The following is a 27,629-nucleotide window of genomic DNA, read 5'->3' on the forward strand; positions in this document are numbered from 1 at the left end:
TCACGTTAAAAAAAAAAGATTTGATGGAATTCGAACTCACCAACAACGGACCGCAGGATCGCAGGACCGCTGCTCTGCCAGGTGAGCTGAAGCACCGAATGGAAGTCATGGCGTATTTGGACGGTTACGTAATTCCGCAAGCTCTGCCGCTCGGCTCCGCGGAGCGTGCCGCGCGGCAGAGAAAGTTGCGCGTCACGTGCCTGTCGGGGCCAATCAGGCCTACCCCGGAAGTAACTTACTGTTGCGGATAAGCTATAAGCGAACGGGGCTCGGGGGGGGGGGGGGGGGGGGGGCATCTCTCTCTCTACTGGTTCAATTAATGTAGAAAAGTAGAAAAACATTGCACTATAAAAACGAACTGGATAGTTGATGATAATAAACATTTAACTTCATTAGCTGAAGTATTCTAATTAAGCATTACATCACGCGCAGGAGTGGTTTGTGAACAATAAACCATGCCTAGGGGTGGTCGTTAGACCCCCCTAGGCATGGTTTATTGTTCACAAATCACGACTGCAAGTGGTGTAAAGCTTTTATACAACTGCCACATGCATCCAACCTTATTTCTATACAATAAACACACATTAATCGAAGATTTATTGAAAAAACCATCCGCCAGAAAAAGTAGTTCCCACAACTACAAAAAAGACAATTTGCCTCCATGTGGAAGCAGATCGGAAGTGCATCCAACCAACTAACACATCCAACTGTGTATTATTGGAATGATTGAGAGAAGTTGCCTCATGTGGAAGCAGCTTGAAGTGCATCCAACCAACTAACACATCCAACTGTGTATTATTGGAATGATTGATTGAACATTTTATTACCAGATGCAGAATGGGTACAATACAGTACGGCTCAATACACACAATTGTTAAGGGAATGCAGACCTACTTTCCATAGAACTTCATTCTTAGATGCTTCTATAGAAAGTAGGTAAAACAAATTAAAACGTGTTCTTTGCCCTATAGGAAAAAAACGTTTTCTTCGCCCTATTTTATTTATTTATTTTTTTAAACCTACTGTAGAGGGCCTAAACTTAACCAGTTGGAAACCAAGCGTACAGTAATAAAATTAGCAATCAATCAATCAATCAACTCAATAGGCCATGCTCACTTAGAACAGCGCAGCACCCAGCTCTCTCTCAGTCTGACCCGCGTTGCAGACAGGAGTGTGTGTGTGTGTGTGTATGTGTGTGTGTGTGTGTGGGGGGGGGGGGGGGGGGGGGGTGGTGGTGGTTGGAGACTAGAGCTAGCGCTGACAGTCAGAGAGAAGGAAAAAGAAATTGAAAAAGAAAATGCAAATTAATCAATCAATCAAATCGCGATTTTTCTTTTGTTCTAGAATGACTCAAGACCCATCAATTACATCATCCAACATTGTTTAAAGGACTAACACATTCGCAGTGACAGAATCGCTTCATATTTAGTCGTTATGGCGCTATCAACATATCCATTTGTTGTCCGCGATCTTGTTTTCTCCCGGAGTGAGCCGGCGGAGTGATATGTGATTCGGTTGTGGGCGGGTCCTGAGCCCAGGACCATGGATTGTTGCCAATAAAGACGTGTAAATGGACTGTTTCAGCCAATCAGAATCGAGAAATGTGCATGTCGTTGTATAAAATCATTTAAGCCATTCTCCTTTTCTGTGTGTGTGTGTGTGTGTGCACGCGTCTCATATCTGGTCTGACATCAGAGGAGTTTGATAGTATTTACTGAGGATTGCCAGATAATGTTGATATTTAAACACAAAAAAATTATAATACAAAATAAATATATGATCATGCAACATAAAAAAATTGTTGTAGGAACAGTTTGGGAGAGGGAGGTAAGGGGTTTTAGATTGTGTGTTGTGAAGTTTACTTCAGAGAGGGAGAGTAAAGTACAGAAAAAAGGTACCGTTGGGTATCGTACCGGTATTGATTCCCAGGTAAAAAGAAACATTTTCAGACTCTGTGTAGGCCAGATGCAAGCCGCATTTTACAATAAACCTCTGTGGGGCTGCTTAAAAAAAATTATAATCGCAAATGTAATCGCAATCGCAATATCGGTCAGAAAAATCGCAATTAGATTATTTCCCAAAATGGTGCAGCCCTACCTCATAGACAGTGAGGGGTGCCGGTGTACAGTGACGATGAAGGACGCCCTCTACATACCCTCGTTCCCACAAGAACTATTCTCTGTCAAATCTGCTACTGCAAACGGTGCCAAAGTGTTCTTCAATGATGGTAAAGATGTTCTTGTGGAGCCTGACGGTACGAGGTTTAACATTGAGGTGTACAAGAGAATGTATTATCTACAAACAGAATGTAATGAAAATGATATGTGTAATGTCAGTTATGATATTCAGACATGGCATGAGATCATGGGTCATTATAATTACGAGGATATACTGAAGCTGCAGGCGGTGCCAGTAGGCATGCACATTAACGGTGAAAAGCATAGACCTAACAAAGAATGTGATGTGTGTATAAAGGGAAAGTTCACTCAAACAAGGAACAGAGGTCCCACGGAAAAGGTAAAGACACCACTTGAGCTAGTTAACACAGATCTAGCCGGTCCAGTAAATAATGAGTCCATAGGTGGCTTTAAATATGTGCAGTCTTTCACAGATGTGTGTACAGGGGCAGTGTTTGTTTACTTTCTCAGGGCAAAGAGTGACACACTCCAGGCCACAGAAAGATTCCTTGCAGATGTAGCTCCGTATGGCAGCATAAAATTCTTAAGGTCCGATAATGGAACAGAGTTCACAAATAGAGAGTTCCAGTCACTGCTGAGAAGGAACAAGATCAGACACGAGACGTCCTGTCCTTACTCCCTGCACCAGAACGGGATAGCAGAGAGGGAAGGACGCACTCTTTTCGAAATGGCTAGGTGTACTGTAAGCTAATAGATGGTAACTTATCTAAGAGTCTATGGCATTATGCGGTACAAGAAGCCGCTTACACCAGAAATCGGTGTTTTAACAAGCACACGGGCACCACCCCGTATACAGCACTGACAGGAAAAAGGTGTGATCTAGCCAGGATGCACAAGTTTGGGTCAGTGTGTTATGCTTACCAACAGGACAGAGGAAAGCTCGAGTCCAGGTGTGAAAAAGGACTTTTTGTAGTCCATGACAAGGGCAGCCCCGCTTTTCTAGTCTATTATCCCGGTAAGGGGAAAGTGCAAAAGCACAGGTTAGTAAAGTTTGTCACAAAGACAACATGTGAGAACGAGACACAGACACAGGAGCCAGAGCTGGACTCCAGAGTAGGATGTGAGGAAAGAGAGACACCACAGCCTAGTGTACTGAGAACAAACATGCAGACAGACGGTGAACAACCCCCAGAGGATGATGACGAGAAGCACCCTAGGGTGACGTAACGTGCCTCATGCAGTGGGAGATATCCCTCCCGGGAACATAAACCCCCAAAGTATCTGAAAGACTATGCCCAGAGAGAAAGTGATGAGGATGACAGTACACTTACCAGTATAGATTACTGCTACAGAGTAGTGAGTGGTGTACCTCAGACCTTTAAAGAGGCCATGATATCCCCTGAGTCAGGAAATGGGAGAGATCAATGGATGAGGAGATGAGGTCCCTAGAGGACAATCATACTTTTACTCTAACAAAGTTACCAGAGGGTAGACAGACAGTGGGAGGCAAATGGGTGTACTCAATCAAGGAGGGTATTGAAGGGCACAACAAGTACAAGGCCAGGTTTGTAGCTAAAGTCAGAGGGAAGGAATAGACAATGGTGAGACATTCTCCCCTACAGCCAATCTGACCAGTGTACGGGTAGTGATGCAGAAGGCAGCTGAAGACAACTTGATTTTACACCAGATGGATGTGAAGACAGCCTACCTGCACGCACCCATTGATAGAGAGATATATATGGAACAACCTGAAGGTTACGAGAAGAAAGTAGAGAAGCTAGTGTGTAAGCTAGAAAAATCCATTTACGGCCTGAAACAGTCTGGGCGAAATTGGAACGTAGACCCCTGTGTTTACACAAAGGAGTCAAAAGAGTCAGGAAAAGTGATAATTGTGATTTGGGTGGATGATTTAATCATCGCAGCAGACAACACTAGAAAACCTAGAGCAGGTGAAAGGTATGCTCTCCACCAGATTCAAAATGAAAAACCTAGGTAGGTTAAACATTTTCTAGGCATGGACTTCGAACAGTCTGCCAGTTGTGTAAAAATATCCCAGAAGAGATATGTGGAAAAGATCCTGAATCGTTTTGACATGGAAGAATGTAGAACTAGGGAAACACCATGTGATCAAAAGCTAGACTACAAAGAGGATGCTCAGAAATTGACAGATGTAAAAATGTACAGAGAAGCTGTAGGTAGCCTCATTTATTTGACAACATGTACTCGCCCTGACCTATGTTTTGTAGTGAGTAAATTATCACAGCATTTTGCTGATCCCACAGAAGAGCACTGAATTACAGCAAAACATGTTTTTCGTTATCTCAAAGGCACAGCCGATAAATAGCTTTGTTTCAGAAAGAGCAGCGAGGGCTTAGGGCTTCAAGCCTATAGTGATGCAGATTGGGCGGCAGACGCCACAGACAGGAGAAGTACCACAGGGTATTGTGTGAGTATGGGTACAGACAGCTCACTGGTTTCATGGAAAACAAAGAAACAGCCCACAGTGGCACTATCAACCTTTGAAGCCGAATATCTAGCTCTAGCTTTGACAATACAGGAATGTATTTATCTAGAACAACTGCTCGAAGGAATGGATACCTATGTATATAAGAAAACTGTTGTTTATGAAGACAACCAGGGAACCATTGCACTTGCCAGAAACCCTGTGTGCCGATTGAATTGATTGAATATAACTGCACTTTAACTGTTCCACAAGAGGGCGCTATAGGCGTAAGGAGACGCAGCTATAGCAGCTGACGTCAGGTAGCAGGTATAAGGGAATGTTCCCTCCCCTTCTGTCTCTCTCACTCTAGCTCTCACGGAGAGCAGGTCTTGTGGTGGAAATGTACATATGAAATAAACCACGCCAGTTAAGGCTAAAGAGGACCTCGTTGTCATGACCAGTTATTTTGCTCCCCAGGTGACTCTGTCAACATCTGGATTTAGTCATTTCCTCACGGTTTTACGATAAAAGAGATATAATTAGCATTTTTCCGATAAATTCTTATTTTCGGTAAATCTTACAAAACATCGGTAAAAATTTACACACTGTATACACTTTGACTGCTGTTTTGATAGGGTTATGGTCTTTATTCTTTTTTTAAATAAAAACATTACCTCTTAACATCCAAGGGCCCACATGTGGGCACTCACGAGGACGATTCGCGATGCACCACTTTGCTGACCTCTAGCGGCTCGGGTGTGCATTTCCTTTAATACAATATACAAATAAAATTATAGCCCTATTTGTTGCCTGTCAATTGCCCTTTCAGGTGACAAAGTACACATTACCACCCCCAACCTCAGGGGGCTCTAGCTCCGTCAATCATTTGGCGATCTCAAAAATCTTTGGACAGGGTTGTAGCCAATGAGTGTGGCTTTCCAATGATACCCCATGATCTGATACATTTGGGGATCTAATACGGTCTCTATTGATCGATTTATGATAAAGAAAAGCAGGGTCCCCCAATTGGGGGACCTAAAAGTAAAAGTAAAAACCTTTTTTTATTCCGGGGCAATGAAATGTTCCGTTTCGTCCTCTTCATCACTCGTACTATCGTTTGTGGCCATCTTCTGTAGCTTGTCACTCTGACTGTCCCGCTTTCTAGTCTTGCACAAGGACCAATCAGCATGGGTATGGGCGGGTTAATTTTCCATTGATGCAGATTTGATTGGCTGTTTTTAAATAAAGTGCGGCCGCAGGATTAATAAAGTTAACATTAGTTCGGCCAGAGAAACAAATATACTAATTAAAATGGTTGGACCTGCGAGATTTATACTTTGTACTTTATACTTTGTAGGTCTGCATTTTAAAAAGTATGTTTTTTTTCTCTGAAATGTAATTGAGTAAAAGTACAAGTATACAAATCTAATAATACTAAAGTAAAGTACAAATCCCCAAAAACAGTACTTAAGTATTGTAACAAAGTACAATTACTCAATTACTTTTCACCCCTGATTTCGAACATATTAAGGGTGGTAATGAAAAAAGCTCTCACAAGGAAGTGGAGGAGTCAGGTGGTGCTGACGGAGGGAGAAAGGATGGATGTGATCCATGAGATCTATGTGATGGAAAAGTTGATGTGTGCGTTGAGACAACACTGGGAATGGTTTGAGGAGAGGTGGGGGAGATGGTGGGAGTTGGTGAGGCCCACGAGGACAGACGTTGTGTGTTTTGAATGATAAGATCGGTGAATGGCCTTTTTAGTTTTTCTTTTCTTTTCACAAGTGCTGTTTTTGTTTGTATGTTTGTATTAAAAAAAATTATGACAAAATAAAAAAGCTATACTGGTCCTCTGGACCACACCAACACGCAGTCCAATGACTGGCTTCCGCTGCAGGTCCTTCAAGTTCCTACTGAGTTTGGAAGAGCTGCCTTTAGTTTTTTTCTCTCACCACTTGGAACTCTACAAATGAACTTAAAAAATAAGAACTTGATAACGCTTGGACATTTTAAATCCATGATTTAAATTCCATGATGTTTTAATTGATTGTTTATTTATTTTGTATATTTTATTATTCTGTGTCTTTTTAAGTTATTTAAAATTTGGGCGGCTACGTGGCGTAGTGGGCAAGGCGCTCACCACGAATGACAGAGACGCTGGGCTTGCCTGTTCGAGCCCAGCGCTCCACATTGCTTTCAGTTTAGCTGGTCGTTCATACTAATACACATTGGCCGTATTAGGGGGTGGGAAACTGATGGGTGGGGATCGGGCGTTACAGGTCGGTTGGTGCGCCTGCGCAGTAGAATCAGGATGTGTCAGGGGCAGCGTGAGCCTCCCACGCGTTACTCCTTGCCACTGAGAGATCGAGCTGCGCAGGTGAAAAGATGCGACTGCTGTTACCTCAAGTACCGGAGGGGACTTGTGCTATGTATGACTTAGTCCACATTGCAGCCGGCTTGTGGGAGGCAAGAAACAGCGTTCGTGACAGGGGAGGGTTGAATTGGATGATACGAAATTGGGATGGGAGAAAATATAGAAAATGGGAGAAAAAGTGGATAAAAAAAAATAAAAACATTATTTAAAATTTACATCATTGGGCATCACCAGGGCCTGCCCTCAACGATTCTTTGAGGATAAATAAAGGCATTAATAAAAATGTAATCCAGGTCCCAGCGGTCGCTGAATGTACGCATTGTTTTGAAGGACCTTTTTTGTTTTGGTAGCAGGTCACCCCCCCTCCATGTTTCACACCTCTCTCTCTCTCTCTCTCTCTCTCTCTCTCTCTCTCTCTCTCTCTCTCTCTCTCTCTCTCTCTCTCTCTCTCTCAATTCAATTCAATTCAATTCAAATGGGCTTTATTGACATGGGAAACATACGTTTACATTGCCAAAGCCAAACAAAACAAAACAATCAAACAGAGAAAACAAAAGAAATCAGTACATTACAGACGGAATTTCTTGTACTGTCTTTATGGTGGTTGTATTCCGCTGGATGTCCTTTTCTTGTCACAGCAGCTCACAAATCTTGCTGCTGTGTTTGCACATTCTTGTATTTCTCCCAGTAGGTATGGGAGTTTTGAGTTATTGTCCATGTTTTCAAAGTCTCTTTGGGTGTTTGCAATTTGTGGGAAGTATATGTCTCTGATGTCTTGGTATAGTGGGCAGGTTGTTAAGAAGTGGAGCTCGGTTTCCACCTCATCTTGTGTGCAGTGGGTGCACAGTCTGTCTTCTCTTGGGAGCCAGGTATGCCTATGGCTCGCTGAGTCTGTACCTAGTCAAGGATCTTCTTAGTTTTGGGTCAGTCACAGTGCTCAGGTATTCTGCCACTGTGTACTCTCTGTTTAGGGCCAAATAGCATTTCAATTTGCTCTGGTTTTGGGTTGTTTCTTTCCAATGTGTCAGATAGTTTTCTTTTTGTTTTCTTATAATTTGATTTAGTCCAGTGTGGTTTATGTCTGGTGGCTCTGCTTGTGTTTGTGAGCAGAGTCCCAGAACCATCTGGCTGAGTGGGCATCTATCGAGGGTCTCTCTGTGGGTGAGGGCTATGTTGTGGAGTGTGTCTGGGTCGCTTTTTTTTTTACATTTTGATGATTAGTGGGTATCTTCCTAGTTCTGCTCTGCATGCATTATTTGGCGTTTTCCGTTGGGTGCGGAGAATGGATTTGCAAAATTCTGCATGCAGAGTCTCAGTTGGGTGTTTGTCCCATTTGGTGAAGTCTTGGTTTGCAAGTGGGCCCCAGACTTCACAACCATATAGGGAAATCGGTTCTATGACGGAGTCTAATATTTTGAGCCAGATTTTGATTGGAATGTCTAACTTGATGTTCCTTTTTATGGCATAGAAAGCCCTTCTTGCTTTGTCTCTCAGGTCGTTCACAGCTTGATTGAAGTTCCCTGTAGCACTGATGTTTTGGCCGAGATATGTGTAGTTTTTTGTGTGTTCTAGGGACATTTTGTCTAGGAGGAATTTGTGTTTTTGTTGTTGTAGGCTGGGCCTTTTTTGGAATGTCATAATTTTAGTTTTGTTTAGGTTTACTGTCAGTGTCCATGTCTGGGAGAATTTGTGCAGAAGGTCAAGGTGCTGTTGTAGCCCTTTTGTTGGGGACAGCAGCACCAGGTCATCTGCAAACAGTAGGCATTTTACTTCTGTGTTTGCTAGGGGGATGCCAGGTGCTGCAGTTTGTTCCAATGTTTTTGCCAGTTCATTTATGTATATGTTGAAGTAGGGCTGGGCGATATGGCCTAAATATGATATCACGATATTTTCTGACCTTTCGGCGATACACGATACGCATCACGATGTTTTTCTTTTTTTCCCCAAAATTCATTATGAGGCTTACCAAGACAGTATTTGAGTTTGCAAGCTAACATTAAAGACAAAATAAAATACCCATGCATTTAGCATTTTTATATTATATATTAGATTTAGATTATTGGATTATTAGATTATATATTGCATATATTTAGCAATGAGATATTATATGATTTAGATATGAAATATGATGAATTGAAAATGGGGGACCCTGATGTAAACAAGACGAAAGTCTTTCTCTGGTCTGCATCCTCCAGTCCGCTGTTGACTGTTGTTGTATTGAGCTGTACTGTATTGTACCCATGCTGCAATCTTTTAATAACGTTCTCATTCATTCAGTCGGCAAACAGAATCATTTTGATTGACAGTCGCGTCTGCCAATTACGTCACATCGCTTGCACCCGCCCTGCTGTTAGCACCAATCGGAAAGCGCGTATTTATTTTTTACTTCCGCCATTGGAGAGCTCAATGACAATAACAATGGCAGCTCGCCGCGACCGACGTTTAGCTTTTAGCTCCGCAGAAGGACTAAACGACTGGAGGCATAATGATTTTACTGGAACGGATGTTATAATAAAAGCCTTTCCATACATCTGTCTGATTGAAAACTTTATTAACAGACCGCAGAATGGGCACAACTGAGTCAGCACAGGCTGAGATATGAACGAGCTTGCTATATCTAGGTCGACCTCGGTCGGCACTATGTAAATACGCTGATGTTATTGAAAGTGTAACTATATAGAGACCTCTGAACAGGTCCTGCATTATTATTATTATAACGTTAATGCCACAAAACGAATGCCTTTGTTATCATAAGTAGTCACTTTTGATGCAGTAGTGTGTGTGGGGCGGCGCTGTTCAAAAGTGTCAACGTGTGGACCAGATTGACGCGACACAAGCCTCTTGGGCAAAACATCACGATATCCACGATACGTTTAAAAAGTGTATCGTTAATGAACTGTACCCGATATTTATATAATATCGTCATATCGCCCAGCCCTATGTTGAAGAGGGTTGGACTCAAACTGCACCCCTGTCTAACCCCACGGCGTTGAGGGAAGAAGTCTGTGTGCTTTCCCTCAAACCTCACAGCACATGTGTTGTTGGTGTACATTGACTTTATGAGGTCGTAGGTTTTCCCTCCAATGCCACTATCTAACAGTTTGTACAGCAGACCCTCGTGCCAAATTGAGTCAAATGCTTTTTGGAAGTCAACGAAACAGGAGTCTCTCTCTCTCTCTCTCTCTCTCTCTCTCTCTCTCTCTCTCTCTCTCTCTAGAAAGGGCCACAGGACGCTTGTGTCAGCAGGCATTGACAGTGTCATTGACAGTCCCTGGTAGTCGGGAATAGCCTTCATTTATACGGCCCATGTGATGAGGGGTCTGCCCCCCTCCCCTCCCCCCAGAGGAGGAAGACTATTAATAGCAGGCTGGCATATGGACCCTGACCAAGATCACTTTTGTAACCGTTAACGCATATTTCAGCTGCTTCTAGGCTTGCTTAACTCACAGCCTCTGAACATGTGTACACACACAAACACATGCATGCGTGTAGCACGCACACACACACACACACACACACACACACACACACACACACACACACACACGCACGTGTGCACACAAACAGACACTTACACTTGCATACTCACACACGTACACAAACATTCCCACTCAGACCATATGGAGAGAGCCTGTGTGTGTTTTGTGGATTCCATTGTTTTAGAGCTCTTTTAAGCCCTCTTAAACACCTCCTCTGGTGAGGAGAGGCCTGGACTGGCTCGCAGATTGACAGGAACTTCAGCCGTGGCTTTGATGTCACACATAGCCTTCTCTACATAAGTCCACTCACACAGTCCAATCCTATAAATGCAATGTATTTTAAATAAAAACTACACGATAATGTCATTAACGGAAGGACATATGATTTGGCTGATTTTATCCAATGACCTGCATGCACACATGCACTTTATGCACATCCATACATTGCTTGCTTATGATTGGGTGAACCAGGTTGATCTAATGAGCTGTCGTCCAAGCTGTATGTGCGGAGAAGATCTGCAATGCATATAGCACACAGCGACATGCCTATAGCCCACAGCGACATGCCTATAGCACACAGCGACATGCCTATAGCACACAGCGACATGCCTATAGCACACAGCGACATGCCTATAGCACACAGCGACATGCCTATAGCACACAGCGACATGCCTATAGCACACAGCGACATGCCTATAGCACACAGCGACATGCCTATAGCCCACAGCGACATGCCTATAGCACACAGCGACATGCCTATAGCACACAGCGACATGCCTATAGCACACAGCGACATGCCTATAGCACACAGCGACATGCCTATAGCACACAGCGACATGCCTATAGCACACAGCGACATGCCTATAGCACACAGCGACATGCCTATAGCACACAGCGACATGCCTATAGCCCACAGCGACATGCCTATAGCCCACAGCGACATGCCTATAGCACACAGCGACATGCCTATAGCACACAGCGACATGCCTATAGCACACAGCGACATGCCTATAGCACACAGCGACATGCCTATAGCACACAGCGACATGCCTATAGCCCACAGCGACATGCCTATAGCCCACAGCGACATGCCTATAGCACACAGCGACATGCCTATAGCACACAGCGACATGCCTAGACATAATACAGTTTACAGTATAGCACACAGCGACATGCCTATAGCACACAGCGACATGCCTAGACATCATACACTTTACAAATGACAAATAATTTCACCGGTGAAACTGATCTTGGCTTTCATTCAATACGCTACTTGCTGTTATTTATTAAGGCAACATACTTTTTAAGAAGCATGAGGGAGAGGGCTGTGAGTGGATGAACAGAGCTTCTTGGCGGCTTTACGCAGCACAGCGCACTGCTCTACAGATAGTACGGTGACTGGCAGGTCCAGTACGGTGACTGGCAGGTCCAGTACGGTGACTGCCAGGTCCAGTACGGTGACTGGCAGGTCCAGTACGGTGACTGCCAGGTCCAGTACGGTGACTGGCAGGTCCAGTACGGTGACTGGCAGGTCCTAGTGCCCCACAATTCACACTGTATCATTTTTTTTTTTTTTTTATTGGTCTTTTTCCCCCTCCATTTTCCTCCGATTTTCTCCCATCCCAATGTTAGTCGTATGCCAATTCCCAGTCCCTTCCTGGTCGCTGCGCTTTACCCCCCACAGTCAGATCATTTGGGAGAGTGGAGGCTACCACGTGCTTCCTCCGACACACGTCCAGCCAATCACCGCTTCTTTTCACCTGGCAGCGCGGATTCTCATTGAGAGGGCGTAGCGTGTGGGAGGACCACACTATCCCCCTCACGTCCAATCCGCTGTTTACAACGACCCGGACCCACCCCGCCAGCTTCTCCCACCCTCTGATACAGCCAATTGTATCAGTGCAGACGGCCAGCCAAGCTGGTGACAACCCCGGAGCTGTGAGCTGGATTCGAACAGGCGAACCAAGCTCACAGCTCCGGGGCTGGTGACGAACGCAATCTCCGCTCGACCACCTAACCGCCCCCTCACACTGTATCATTAACCTCTTAAGCCCGATCGGCCCGGTACCGAGATTTATTTCACGTCACAAATACAGTCCGTATTAAGTGATGTGTTTCTTTTTCAAAGAGTAAAGAGTAATGATAAGAGTAAATACCCTAACCCTATCAAAACAGCAGTCAAAGTGTATATTTTCAGCACTACGTTGGTTTAGCAATGATTTTAAGTGTTATTAGTGAAATATGAGCTTATAAACAGGACATGATGCCACTCAGCTCAGCTCACACCAGCTGCTGTCGAAGCTGCAGCCGCTTGACGTGAACAAAAAGTATTGACAGGGAAATCGTGATTATATCTCATGGGTCGACATTAGGGGTGTAAAGGTATCCGTACCCAACCCAACCGTGTCAGTGTGTACCGTACCGTACCGTACGGCTGTAGTGTGTACCGAACTAATACAACGGTATTATTATACAACAAGTCGATTATTAATTTCAATATAGAATATTCGTTGACAGCCCTACAAGTACAATTAGTTACTGCACACTACATCACCCCTGAGTGGAACATGGAAAGCCAAACTTTCCCTCACTGTACCAAAAACCTGTACCGAACCGTGACTTCAAAACCGAGGTACGTACCGGGCCGTGGTTTTTATGTACCGTTACACCCCTAGTCGACATATATTGTTTCTTTACCTTTCTGTAAATGTCTAGAAAAAAAACGTGTCTCAATCCGGTAAAAATTGGTGGAGCTATGGACATTATACAAAAGTAACTGTACTTACTGTACAGTATATTTCATTCACAGTCTTTTCTGCCCTGTAACGGGCGCCTGGTGGTACTAAATCCAGATTTAACTCTGCCATTGCAAAGAGGATATTTGGGCCGATCCATAGATGTATGACTTGGCCATAATAAGGTCATTTATCCACTTAACTGGCGCACAGAAAAGTGGCAATTTTTAAACTTCAACTTGAGGACTGCATACTTTTTTTGAAAAGCGTATCTTTATACTTTATACTTATAGCACATGCATAAGCCCATAAGCCGCAATACTTAAACAATACCTGAAGAATCGCAATACATATTGAATCTGTTAGTGTGACGGATCATACTGGGTCTGCGTTGTGTTTGATGTTAAATGAGAATGTCCCGAGGGGGAGTCGAACAGGGGGCTCCCGCGTCCGCGGGCGACGACACAGGCCGCTGCACTAAGAAGTGAATTCACTCCTAACTACCGTACCTATGCGTCTGTTAACCCTGTTATGGGGAAGTGAGTTTAATTTACCAGCCCGCACTGCCACAGTCACTCGTCAACACACCTGTTTCCGTGACTGTGGACATACCCACGGGCTTCCCCGTTACACTCACCTCCCTAAACTCACGCCCCTCAGGACATCCGGGTCACGGCACCACTGTGACGGATCATACTGGGTCTGCGTTGTGTTTGATGTTAAATGAGAATGTCCCGAGGGGGAGTCGAACAGGGGGCTCCCGCGTCCGCGGGCGACGACACAGGCCGCTGCACTAAGAAGTGAATTCACTCCTAACTACCGTACCTATGCGTCTGTTAACCCTGTTATGGGGAAGTGAGTTTAATTTACCAGCCCGCATTGCCACAGTCACTCGTCAACACACCTGTTTCCGTGACTGTGGACATACCCACGGGCTTCCCCGTTACACTAGGACTCTGTAACAGGTGGGCTCAAATGCACAACACCGGAGACTGTTCAATCCCGTAGGGCAGTGGTCACCAACCCGTCAATTGCGATCGACCCGTAGATATTTGAGACTTTCCCTGTAGATCTTTCCCTGTCCCAAAAATAATAGAAAGTGAGACAAATAAATACACAAATAGCCTACGTTTTGCACGCGCCCCTCCCTCTCTCTCTCTCTCTCTCTCTCTCTCTCTCTCTCTCTCTCTCTCTCTCTCTCTCTCTCTGCGACTGTTGTGTCGCAGACGCTGCATGAAAGTGACCAATCAGATAAGAGAATAGTACTGGTACGTGGACTCGCAAAAAAATTGATGACAGGTGGTGACAGTAGGTGACGCGAGATCGCTAGCATGGCGCAATGGATTTATTGGACTGTGCCGTAATGACCCTGATTTCCCCTCCTTCGTGAATTATCCATCAGCAGGCCTTGGCTAGTTGGCTGGGAAGGTGTTGGACTTTTCCCATGTAATGACACTGGTGGTAAAACTAGTCAACTCGATTCGAGCGAAAGCGATTCAGCACCGCTTATTCAAAGCGGTATTGGATGAGCTCAATGCCGCTTACGGAGACTTGCTGATGTGCGGTGGTTGAGTCGTGGCAAAGTGCTGCAGCAATTTGTCGACTTGCTGCCTGAGATCAAGACGTTCTTGTCGACAAGGAACGAGGAGCACAAGGAACTGTCAGACAATGTGTGGCTACTGGACCTGGGGTTCCTGACAGACATAACCGCAAAACTGAACGCACTCAACTACGAGCTGCAGGGAAGAGACCGACACCTTCCCCACATGATAAGCGCAGTGAATGGGTTCAAGGCCAAGCTCGGTGTTTGGACCACACACCTAAAGAATGGGAGGCTGACGCACTTTCCCAACCTGGAGAAAATGGCACAGGCATTGGAAGAAAATGATGCTTTTGACCCTGAGCAGTACTGTGCTCACCTGGACAAACTGGCAACAGAGTTCAATCGGCGTTTTAGTGAGTTAGATGTCATGGGAGATATTGCTGCATTTGTCTAAAAAAAAAAATCCAATTGATATAGAGCAGGTAGCAGCCACATTCCAGCAAGTATTTACTTGGCCAAGTGGAGTTGACATGGAGATGGTTGATTTACAAAATGACATTGACTTTTGGGGACTTGTCAGCAGAGAGAAGTTTCCTCTTCTCACTGCATGTGCACTAAAAGTGAGTGCCTACTTTGGATCCACGTATCTCTGTGAAATGTCATTTTCACAGATGAAAATAATCAAATCAAAGTACAGGAGCCACCTTACTGACAGACACCTCACAGACTGTCTCAGACTGGCAGTCAGTAGCTATGAGCCAAACTACAAAGCACTTGTAGACAGTATCCGGTCACAGCCATCACACTGACTTAGGCCCCGTTTAGACGAGCGTTTTGTGAACAGAAACCGTTTCACTTTTAATTTTACGTTTAGACGAGCGTATTGGGATGGAATTCTGCGTGCAGACGACGCTGTAACGACTCGAGACGACGGAGCCCCACTGTCACACGATTGGCGCATATGTCACATGACGTGCTGTGAAGACCCGCCCTACTCTGCCTCTGATTCGCAGACTGTGGATGGGGAATGTGATTGCACCAAAGCAGAGTCACTCACAGACAGTGGGTCCAGTCACGCCGCGGGACAGATTCTTGTGTATTTAACCCTTTCACTGCCACACGACAGCCGGAGGAGCGCTCGGCAGTAGAATTCTGCAGGGAGTAGGATTTTGCAGAACACCGGTTGTGTGATAGTAAAGGGTTAACCTTCTGTCGTGTGGCAGTGAAAGGGTTAAAAGTACTGCCAATGTAGCCTTCAGGTGATCTCCGTTGATATAGTCAGACATACTTGCTTTGTTTACGTCTCGGCTACTGGCGCATACCTGCTACATGTGACGTAAGCAGTACGCGCGACCAGAGCCGTGACAACCCTTTCGTCATCGTTTTAACAGATTTATACGGTTTGACAGTTTAGACGAAAGCGCAAAGCTTTTGCGTTTCTAGGAATTCCACCCTGGAAGGTAGTCTCACTTTTTTGCGGTTTCACCCCGTAAAAACGCCGTTTCCGTATAAACGAAAGGCACATCCGTAAAAATATTTTTGCGGATTCACCTGCTAGCGTTTCCGTCTAAACGGGGCCTTAGTGACTTGAATGAGAAACATGACTGTTTTGATGTGAAAAGCAATGCTGCACTTAGCACTAACTGAGAAAGTACACATGATACAGTTCTACTTTATAAAATGCTAATTGTAAATATGTTTGTCAATGTTAATAATATGAGAGTCCACATTACAGTTCTACTTTTGTTTTGATGTGAAAAGTGATGCTGCATAAGATGACTGCACTTAGCACTGACTGAGAAAGTACATATTACAGTTCTACTTTGACAAACATATTTACAATTAGCATTTTATAATGTTAATAATATGAGAGTCCACATTACAGTTTTACTTTTGTTTTGATGTGAACAGTGATGCTGCATAAGATGACTGCACTTAGCACTGACTGAGAAAGTACACATTACAGTTCTACTTTATAAAATGCTAATTGTAAATATGTTTGGCAATGTTAATATGAGAAGGTCCACATTACAGTTCTACTTTATAAAATTATAATTGTAAATATGTTTGGCAATGTTAATAATATGAGAAAGTCCACATTACAGTTCTACTTTTGTTTTGATGTGAAAAGTGATGCTGCATAAGATGACTGCACTTAGCACTGACTGAGAAAGTACATATTACAGTTCTACTTTGACGTTTTAATGTTGGACCAAAGCATTGCATGTAATTAGAATACAGGCAAATAAAGGTAATTAAGTTTAAAGTACAATCTTGGCTGTCTTTTTCTCTCAACGCTTCAATAGGTAGATCTTGCCTTCACCAAGGCCGAGGTCAGGGATCTTGGCCTTAAAAAGGTTGGTGACCACTGCCGTAGGGCATTTAATAAAACGTTGAAAAGGAGAAAAAACAAGTGTGGTGTGTGTGCGTCTTTTAGCCTGGCGGGCGGATGACCGTGGTTGGTGGAGAGCACTGGGGTTTGTGAACTGTGGATGACACAGAGAGAAAAAAACAGAATAAGTCTTCACGGAAAAAATAGGCACACCACAAGGAAAAACACAGCAACAAAAACGCGATAGAAATAGAATGTAAAACATTACGAGAGGGTTGTATACATGGAAATACAACGTGAGTATTCACATAACAAACACACAAAAACATCATTACGGGAAATAATCTAGAGCAGCGGTTCTCAACAAGGGTGCCTCAGAGAGCTGCCAGGGGTGCCTTGAGATAAAAAATAAAATAAAATAAAAAATATTATTATTTTTGGATTGCAGAAAATTATCACTAAAGTGCTATCTGTTGCAGCTGCACTGTTTTCCATGAAAATACCATATTTGGATAAGTTTGACCATTTCTCAAAATCTTTATTATTTAATAATTAAATAAATTATTTAATAATTATTCACTGTTTAATATTTAATAAAACACAGAAAAGGATCACCAAGTTACTCTGGATAAAAAAAAACCTTTACAGACAACATTGAGACAAAGCTTCCTGACACATCTCCATCCAAACTCTTGGAAGAACTCATTGAAATCTCATCTGATACCACCTGGAGAGCTCGTTTCAGAGTGTGGTGCTGAGTACCAAGTATCTCATGATGCAGCAGTTAAGGTGTTGATACCATTCAGCACCACATATCTGTGTGAAGCTGGCTTTTCATCCATGACAGCTCTGAAAACAAAATATAGGGCCAAGTTGAGCCTTGAGGATGACATGCGTGTTGCCTTGTCAAAGATCTCCCCACGTATTGACCGTATTATTAGCCAGCAGCAGCAGCAGACCTCGCATTGAGCTAGAAATGTCCACTGAGTGAACAAGTGCTTATTTTCTGTATTTATTTATATTTTTTGAGAAATGGTAACTTGGTGATCCTTTTCTGTGAAATGGTCACACTTATCCAAATATGCTATTTTTATGGAGAACAGTGCAGCTGCAACAGATAGCACTTTAGTGATCCTTTTCTGTATTTAAAAAAAATCATGATTTTCAGTTTTTGAGAAATGGTCACACTTATCCAAATATGCTATTTTTATGGAAAAGTGTGCAGCTGCAACATATAGCACTTTAGTGATAATTTTCTGTAATTCTATTTAAAGAAATATGCTATTTGATTTACTACTACAAGCAGTGTAATGTCAACAGTACTAAGCCATTTAGACCTGAAACACCTGTTAATAATGCATTATATAGGCATATATACACAAATGTGTTTCCCGGTTTCTTAAATAAACATTATGTTGAAAGCAAGAACTTTTGTCATCATTGTAGCAAAAAAGACAGGACCGGAAAAGTCTTTATCGTATGTAGGGGTGCCCTGGAATATTTTATTGAACACAGGGGTGCCTTGGCAGCAGAAAGGTTGAGAACCCCTGATCTAGAGGATACTTGCCAGACCATTCTTAACCTCTTCCGCCCGTGTGGTACCGCTGGTTCCACAGATGACATCACGTCATAAATCAAGCTCTCCAGATTAATAAAATTATCGTTTTATTTTTCAAACGTATTCAAGAATAAATATCATAACCATGTCACAACAGCAGTTATAATGTATATTTGTATCAATACGTTTGTTTACCAATAGGTTAAAGTGTTATTAGTGAGATTTTAGTTTTAGTTTTTGTGTTGTTATGTCACGGGGATCGGCCATTTTGAATTACCGGCCATTTGGGAAATGTAGTCATTTTGAGGCCATTTTGAAGAGGACATCCAGAGCTTTTAATGAGCGTTGGAATTTTTTTTAATACACATCCCAAAGGCCTCTAAGTCCCGGTAAGCAAATTACTTGTTATGAATATTTTTTAATTCTCTTATTACTCTGGATAATATACCACAAAACTGAACGTTATTGGCATATATTGGAGCGCTGTTACGGTTGCAGTGGAGGTAAGCAATTGTGAGTCCAGTAGAGGAGGAAATAATATGAGTCGGAGAATGATTGCTCTTTCTTAGTGGTGCCTTTTTCTTTTTTTTTTTACTTTTTTTTTTTAGCGTTTATCGCTTTTCTGGTCAAGCATGACCGACAGAAACAGGTTGAAACGGGATGAAGAGCAGGGGAAGACACTCTGAGAAAATACGGCGGGTCCGGGAATCGAACTCGTGTACCCCAGATCCGTGACGAGCACGGTTTTCCCCGACGCAGAAATAGCGCCGAGATATGCGGTGAGCTACGGGAGCTCCCCTTAGTGGTGCCTTTTTAATGTAAGAACACAGAGCACAGGGAATCCAGAGAAAGACGCCAGGCGTCAACTTGAGAGCGAGGTAGATACATGAGAATAATCAAGAGTGAGAAGGTCAGCAGTATCTCCAGCTCCTTCCACACGAAACACGGTCTGAAGCCTTGACAGGGATAGAGAGGACAACAAGTGAATATATAGTCAAACACCAACATTCCAATGCGTCAATTAGTGACAGGGTAATTGACAGCAAAGTGACAGCGACCAGTGGTGACAGAACAGGGAGTGACACATCAGGAATGGGGCGTGACCAACAGTGAGTGCAGATACCAACCACCAGGGGAAATAACTCCAGAATGACAGTTGGGTTCCTAAGACAGAACGCAGTTAGTTTGTCTCCACTATTTTGAGCATTTAGCAACAATCCGATTTGAAATCAGTTTCAAAATGGCGGAGCTCTTGCAACATTAAAAAACCTACTGTACGGGGCGGCCGGGTAGCGCAGTGGACTAAGCGTCTGTCTACCACCACAGAGACAGTGGGATCGAATCCAGCTGTGGTGCTTCCTGGTTGGCCGACTGTCCATACTGACACAATTGGCAGTGTCAGCGGGTGGGAAAGCCGGTGGGGTGGGTCCTGGTCGTTGTAAACAGCGACTCCTACAGTTCGGTCGGGGCGCCTGCACAGCAAGGGAAGGATCTGAGAGAGGTAGTGTGACCCTTCCACACGTTACACTCTCCCAGTGAGAGTCTGCGCTGCCAGGTGAAAAGAAGCGGTGGGCTGGGTACACATGTGTCGGAGGAAGCATGTGATAGTCTCCGCCCTCCCAGACCGACGGTAGGGGGCAGAGTGCGCAACGACCAGGAAGGGGATTGGGAATTGGCATAACGACTAACATTGGGATGGGAGAAAAACGGAAATCTACATACAGTAGATTTCATTCTCTGTTCCTTATGCACGCCTGGTGATATAAATCCAAATTGAACTCGGTCATTTGAAAGATTTGGCACAATCCATAAATGTGCGAATTGGCTATAATAAGGTAATTTATAAGCCTGCTATTCTATAATAATATTTCAAATTGCATTGGTCCGGATGGGAGAATTCAGTACTGTATCTACAAAACCTTCTGTTTAATCATCTTCCCTTTATTCATTTCCTTAGATTCTTTGTACACGTGATCTCAAGAAGGTACTGAACGAGCTCAGTGGCAGTTTCTCATGTCTGGCCAATTTTAGCATGGTGTTATTCACTGACAAAGATGCAATGAAATGAAATGAAATTGTTTCATTACAATTTAAGCAAGCCTAGTAATATACCACAATATTTCTGACACTGGGAATACATTCACTGAGGTCCATAGATGTCCCTAGATACCAAGAACATGCAAATGGACCTTGTAGAAGTGGAGCAATATTCCATTTACTTAGATATGTATTTTAGGCGGATTTTCAGAAAATAGGGCTTCGGGCTTAAGAGGTTAAAGAAGATCTGATGCTGATGAATGGATTCAGATTCAGATTCAGATGACTTTATTCACCATATTGTACAGGTACAAATGGAACGTGATTTGACATTTCAGTGCATGATTTTTTTTCACAAAGGAACAACATAATAATAATAATGATCAATAAATAAGTGCAAAACAGGACAGAACAGTGAGACAACAATAAGACAGTAAAGTGCAGTGGTAGGGGACATGGATACAGTGCAGCACAGCTCAAGTCCAGAGGTCCAGCCCTAGCAGCTCGCCATAGAGGGGGGAGGGGGAGGGGGGGGGAGCAGGGGGACACCTGACTCATTTACCAGGCGAGCTGCTGAGGGGAAGAAGCTGAGTCTGTGGCGGGACTTTAATGTCTTGGGCAGCCGTAGCCGCCTGCCGTGGGGGAGCATGGTGAAGAGGCCGTGACCCGGGTGGGCGGGGTCTGCCATGATCTTCCTCGCCCTCCTCAAGGCCCTGGAGGAATGTAGGGACTCGAGGGAGGGAAGGGGGCAGCCCTCTCCGCTGATCGTATCACCCGCTGCAGCTTGGCCTTGTCCCTGACCGTGGCTGCAGGGAGATCCAGGTATCTTGTAGTGTAGCGTGATGATTAGAAGACAGGTGCAGAGCCTCCATCCATCAGCGTGATTTGTATCACCTGTGCCGATTACGCGCCCGTAGAATGCGCGCCGAAGTGCAGTGGGTGTGTGAGACAGACATGGAGGGTGAGACAGACACAGAGGGGTGTGACGGTGGTACAGAGGGTTGTGGAGGTGAAACCGTAACAGAATCAGCACCCAAGTATCGTGACAGTATCAAACCGGGAGATAAGCATATCATGCCTAACTGTAAGGCAACACTTTGTACTGTCAGTAGCAGTAGTAAATAATTACATCAAGAGCTAAATAATGCGATTGAACGCCCTGACACGAAATAATGACTCATCTCTCCGCACACAGCAGCATGTAGACATTGATCACTATAAGAAGCTTCTCGGGGGCCATTAGACTGCGTCTGTCTCTACAGCTAATTGAGGGCCACTTAATAACCGCTGCCCAGAGGCTTTTAAGCCAATGAGATGCCATTGATTTTGCGTCTCTGGATGTGAAGCACTTGAATCTCTTTCTTCATGGCCCTCGTCCCCTCAACTCTCTCTGCCGGCTTTAATAGCCCAGTAGAGATACTGATCATCATTGCCAACAGACATTGTGTGTGTGTGTGTGTGTGTGTGTGTGTGTGTGTGTGTGTGTGTGTGTGTGTGTGTGTGTGTGTGTGTGTGTGTGTGTGTGTGTGTGTGTGTGTGTGTGTGTGTGTGTGTGTGTGTGTGTGTGTGTGTGTGTGTGTGTGTGTGTGTGTGTGTGTGTGTGTGTGTGTGTGTGTGTGTGTGTGTGTGTGTGTGTGTGTGTGTGTGTGTGTGTGTGTGTGTGTGTGTGTGTGTGTGCGCGCGCGCGCGTGCGTGCGTGTGTGTGCATGAGTGAGAGAGAGGCGGGGACATTTTCTCCATTGACTGTCAGACCTCTGGCAATAACTCACTCATCACACCGTTTCCTTTCATCACATCCCTCATTCCACTCCCCTCTCTTTTGACTCCACTTTTCTAGCCTATAACTCTTTCATTCCCTGCTCCAGTCCTCTCACTGTGCCACATGCGCCACTGGGTTTCACACCAGGTCCAAGGGGCAGCGTCAGGAGAAATCTGCGTAAATCAATGAAAAGTCATTGTAAATCTGCAGGTGCACTGTTTGCTCCCTGTGTGCATGTCTGTGTGCACTTGCTGTGTTCCTGTTGTGTAACAGGTGTGTGTTTGTCCCCTTTGCCCTCCACAGGTGGACAAGGTGTGTGGCCTGTCTACTGCAGAGCCTACCGGCGTGCCGCACACCACCCCCGAGGTCACGACCTCCACCGCGACATCATCCACCCTCCCTCCGTCTCCTCCCCCCTCCTTGCCCCCGCCTGAACAGCTGCTAGGGCAGCTAGCCCACCTGAGGAGGTAAGGCCCCAGCAAGGGACTGGTTCAGGGAAATTCAGGACTTAACATGAATCTATTGTTCATTTTAAAAGGATCAAATGTAATGACTGTTGGTCTACTGTTGTTTTTTCAATTTCACATAGTGATTGTTCAGGATTGTTTATTCCAGGCTTTCCTGACCTGGTGCCCCTAAGTGAGGACGGGGGACTGGTATGAAAATGGGGTCCCTTGACAAAATCCTAATCAAAATAAAATGACTTGTAATATGTAATGATAATATTAATAATAATATTTAATTATACAATGACTAATACTATTATTATTTTTTTATCCACTTTTTCTCCTCTTTTTCAATTTTTCACCCATCCCAATTTCACTGTTTCCAATTCTCCCCTCCCCTGCCTTGAACGTTGCTCGCATATGCCCCCCACTGGTCGGTTGTAAGGAGGATAGAAGCCTTGCATCACGTGTCCCCTCCGATACACGAGGGGGCAGCCTGTCACATCTTTTCACCTGCCAGCGCGGACTCATTGGCGAGGTGTAACGTGTGGGAGGCCCCGCCATTTCCTGTCTCTGCTGTGCAGGCGTCCCCCAACCGACCTGTAGGAGTCGCTGTCCACAACATCCAGATTACCACCCATCGACTTCCACCCGCTAACTCTGCCAATTGAGTTAGTATGACGGCCGGCCCAAGCCGGAGGCAACGCTGACAGCCGGATTCGAACCCGGTGTCTCTTGCGTTGGTGACGAGTGCAATGTCCGCTGCGCCACCCAGCCGCCCTGACTAATACTATTTTATAATAAAATGGCTAATATTTTATAATGAAATGATGACTAATGATATTGAATAATAAAATGACTAATAATATTTAATAATAAAATGACTAATAATATTCAATAATAAAAATGACAACTTTTTGAATAATATTTGGTCACAATTTTTTTTACATCGAGACAATTCAAACTGATGTATAAGGAAATTATGTTCACAAGGTACAGGGATGAGGAAGGGACTTGATATTCACGGGTGTTTACATTTTTATTTTGTTTTCTATTTTATTTCTTTCATGTTATACATATATAGTTTTAGTTTTTTGTTTTGCATATATATATATATATATATATATATATATTTTTTTTTTTATGTTTTAAAATAGTACACTCATTTGAGTAGTGGAAAAGGGGTAGGATTAAATAAGTGTATATTTCTTCCTACTCCTTTTTGAACATGTAGATTGAGTTGTTTTGCTTTTTGTTATTGTTTGTTTGTATTCATTGCATGTTCGAAATAAAGATTTCAAATAAATAAAATAAAAATAAAAAAAATACATCGAAAAACTACCCCCAACTGATCCATATAATCCAGAATGAGACCTGTTGTTTTCTTTCCCATCAGCAGCATACAATGTCTAAGACACCGAATCTTCTTAACTGTTGGGGTCACTGTAATATTGTGGGGGGGGGGGGGGACAACTGTTGGGTTGCTTGTTACATGCATAGTAGGCAGTGTTCCAGCAGTGCCCCCGTTCTGGAAGGTGAAGTTGGCCTCCAGCTACAGTATGTAGACATCTAGACTGTCGGCTAAGTGGAGCTAAGCCCGGTGGAAATTGACCTATTCTAAAGGACATAGTCTGAGTGATTTATCGCTGTCTCCACATTCACAAAATGTCATCTCACACACTCCTCTCTCCTGGCCATGGATAGTATGACAGGGCAGAAGATCCCGCCTCCCGGCACTCCCTCTCTCTCTTTCACACACACACGCGCACACGCACATGCACACACGCATGCGCACACACATGCACATGCACGCACACTCACACACGCGTGCACACGCACAAGCACACACGCACACAGACAGACAGACAGACAGACAGACAGACAGACAGACAGACAGACAGACAGACAGACAGACAGACAGACAGACAGACAGACAGACAGACAGACAGACAGACAGACAGACACACGTATACATAATACACACACACAGACAGACAGACACACACACACACACATACACACACACACATATATACACACACACACAACTTAGTGTGCATGTTGTGCTTGGCGCGCCATTCCATGCCCTCGACCACGACCCTGGCATAGCAGCTGGCATAGACGTCCTGGTTGGGGGGTGGATGGGGTGGGGGGCGGAAGGGAGGGGGGGGAGGAGATTAATCATGACGGACCAGCAATTTCCTGTTTACCCAGACAGCAATACTACCAGCTCTGATCCACTGCCCACCTCAGTACCACACACACACACACACACACGCACGCACACGCACACGCACACACGCACACGCACACGCACACGCACACGCACACACACACACACACACACACACACACACACACAGTGACCTTGTCCGAAGCCATGAATCACTTGACTGGTGCCAGCTGAGGACTACCCTGGCACTGCCACTCGTCATTCATGGCAACCCGACCCCTCTCCCAGCCCACTGCCAGGCCTGACCATAGACCCCTCTCCCAGCCCACTGCCAGGCCTGACCATAGACCCCTCTACCAGCCCACTGCCAGGCCTGACCATAGACCCCTCTCCCAGCCCACTGCCAGGCCTGACTAGAGAGAGACCCCTCTCCCAGCCCACTGCCAGGCCTGACCAGAGAGAGACCCCTCTCCCAGCCCACTGCCAGGCCTGACTAGAGAGAGACCCCTCTCCCAGCCCACTGCCAGGCCTGACCATAGAGAGACCCCTCTACCAGCCCACTGCCAGGCCTGACCATAGACCCCTCTCCCAGCCCACTGCCAGGCCTGACCATAGACCCCTCTCCCAGCCCACTGCCAGGCCTGACCATAGAGAGACCCCTCTCCCAGCCCACTGCCAGGCCTAACTAGAGACCCCTCTACCAGCCCACTGCCAGGCCTGACCAGAGACCCCTCTCCCAGCCCACTGCCAGGCCTGACCATAGAGATACCCCTCTCCCAGCCCACTGCCAGGCCTGACCAGAGAGAGACCCCTCTCCCAGCCCACTGCCAGGCCTGACCAGAGAGAGACCCCTCTCCCAGCCCACTGCCAGGCCTGACCATAGACCCCTCTCCCAGCCCACTGCCAGGCCTGACCAGAGAGAGACCCCTCTCCCAGTCCACTGCCAGGCCTGACCATAGACCCCTCTCCCAGCCCACTGCCAGGCCTGACCAGAGAGAGACCCCTCTCCCAGCCCACTGCCAGGCCTGACCATAGACCCCTCTCCCAGCCCACTGCCAGGCCTGACCAGAGAGAGACCCCTCTCCCAGCCCACTGCCAGGCCTGACCATAGACCCCTCTCCCAGCCCACTGCCAGGCCTGACCATAGACCCCTCTCCCAGCCCACTGCCAGGCCTGACCATAGACCCCTCTCCCAGCCCACTGCCAGGCCTGACCATAGAGAGACCCCTCTCCCAGCCCACTGCCAGGCCTGACCAGAGACCCCTCTCCCAGCCCACTGCCAGGCCTGACCATAGAGAGACCCCTCTCCCAGCCCACTGCCAGGCCTGACCATAGAGAGACCCCTCTCCCAGCCCACTGCCAGGCCTGACCATAGAGAGACCCCTCTCCCAGCCCACTGCCAGGCCTGACCAGAGAGAGACCCCTCTCCCAGCCCACTGCCAGGCCTGACCAGAGAGAGACCCCTCTCCCAGCCCACTGCCAGGCCTGACCAGAGAGAGACCCCTCTCCCAGCCCACTGCCAGGCCTGACCAGAGAGAGACCCCTCTCCCAGCCCACTGCCAGGCCTGACCAGAGACCCCTCTCCCAGCCCACTGCCAGGCCTGACCATAGACCCCTCTCCCAGCCCACTGCCAGGCCTGACCAGAGCACAGTGCTGGGGCCACTTCACAGAGATGGCAGTGCCCACTGCGGTGCAGGAGGGAGAATATAAAACATATGGAATATGATAGGAGAGAATAACATTTACCATGGACCATTAGAATATTATCATAACAAAGCAGACTATGGAAGACTCTGAATTGAACGGAACATAGAATTATAGGATAATTGAGAACAGAACAGATGAAAACGTGTTTTGTTTATTTTCCCCATGACCATTCCACTGCAAGCTTTCTGCATGAGATATTATTTTCTTTTAGATAGCTTGAACCAGAAGTCACATATGCATTTATAATTACAATGGGATATAAAGCTAACAACGAAATAGAGAACTGAAAAAACAAACCCCCCCCAAGAGTTTCCTGTCTTTCCTTGTGAGCATTCCACCGCATGTATAAGATGTAATTTTCTCCAAATGGTTTGACCTGAGGTTCTGCATACAGTACAGTATATGCAAAACTGTATTTTTCTTCTGCAGATCATTCATGTTTTCCATAACTTTGTGTTGGTGGTGAGGTGTGTTTTTTTTGTGGTCTAGTCTGGTCTAGTCTGGTCTATGCATGTGCACGGTTCACCCATCTCTTCCAGGTTCAACTGACTGTCTCCTCTCCCCCTCCTCTCTGTGTCTCTGTCATGCCTTACTATTGTTTCTTCTCTCTCTCGCTCTCTCTCTCTCTCTCTCTCTCTCTCTCTCTCTCTCTCTCTCTCTCTCTCTCTCTCTCTCTCTCTCTCTCTTATCTTTCCCTCTTCCACCCCTGCATCCTCCTTGCTTGCAACAAACCCCCCCGATCCCCCTTGGACTTCAACTCCCATCATTCCCAGCTCCTTCCCCCTGAAACCCTCCAAGAATGATAAACATAGCAGTCTGAGAAAGATCAGGTAAGCATGGACCCAGGGGACCTCTCTGTAACCTCTCTCTATCTTTCTCTCTCTCTCTCTCTTAATCTATCTAT

At 45.3% G+C, this 27,629-nt stretch overlaps 1 protein-coding gene across 1 annotated transcript in view; it reads left to right on the forward strand.

Annotated features, from left to right (window-relative positions):
• The window catches only part of gpc5c (glypican 5c), a gene marked incomplete at its 3' end in the record, with an annotated part of 386,127 nt that overhangs the window by 204,993 nt on the left and 153,505 nt on the right, over window positions 1-27,629 (forward strand). Inside the window, 1 exon segment of the mRNA XM_084327706.1 lies at window positions 22,702-22,865. Within this exon segment, the coding sequence (XP_084183832.1) occupies window positions 22,702-22,865 (164 nt within the window).

This window comes from Notolepis coatsorum, assembly GCF_963971535.1.
Source record: "Notolepis coatsorum genome assembly, chromosome: 13".
Lineage (NCBI taxonomy): Eukaryota > Metazoa > Chordata > Actinopteri > Aulopiformes > Paralepididae > Notolepis > Notolepis coatsorum.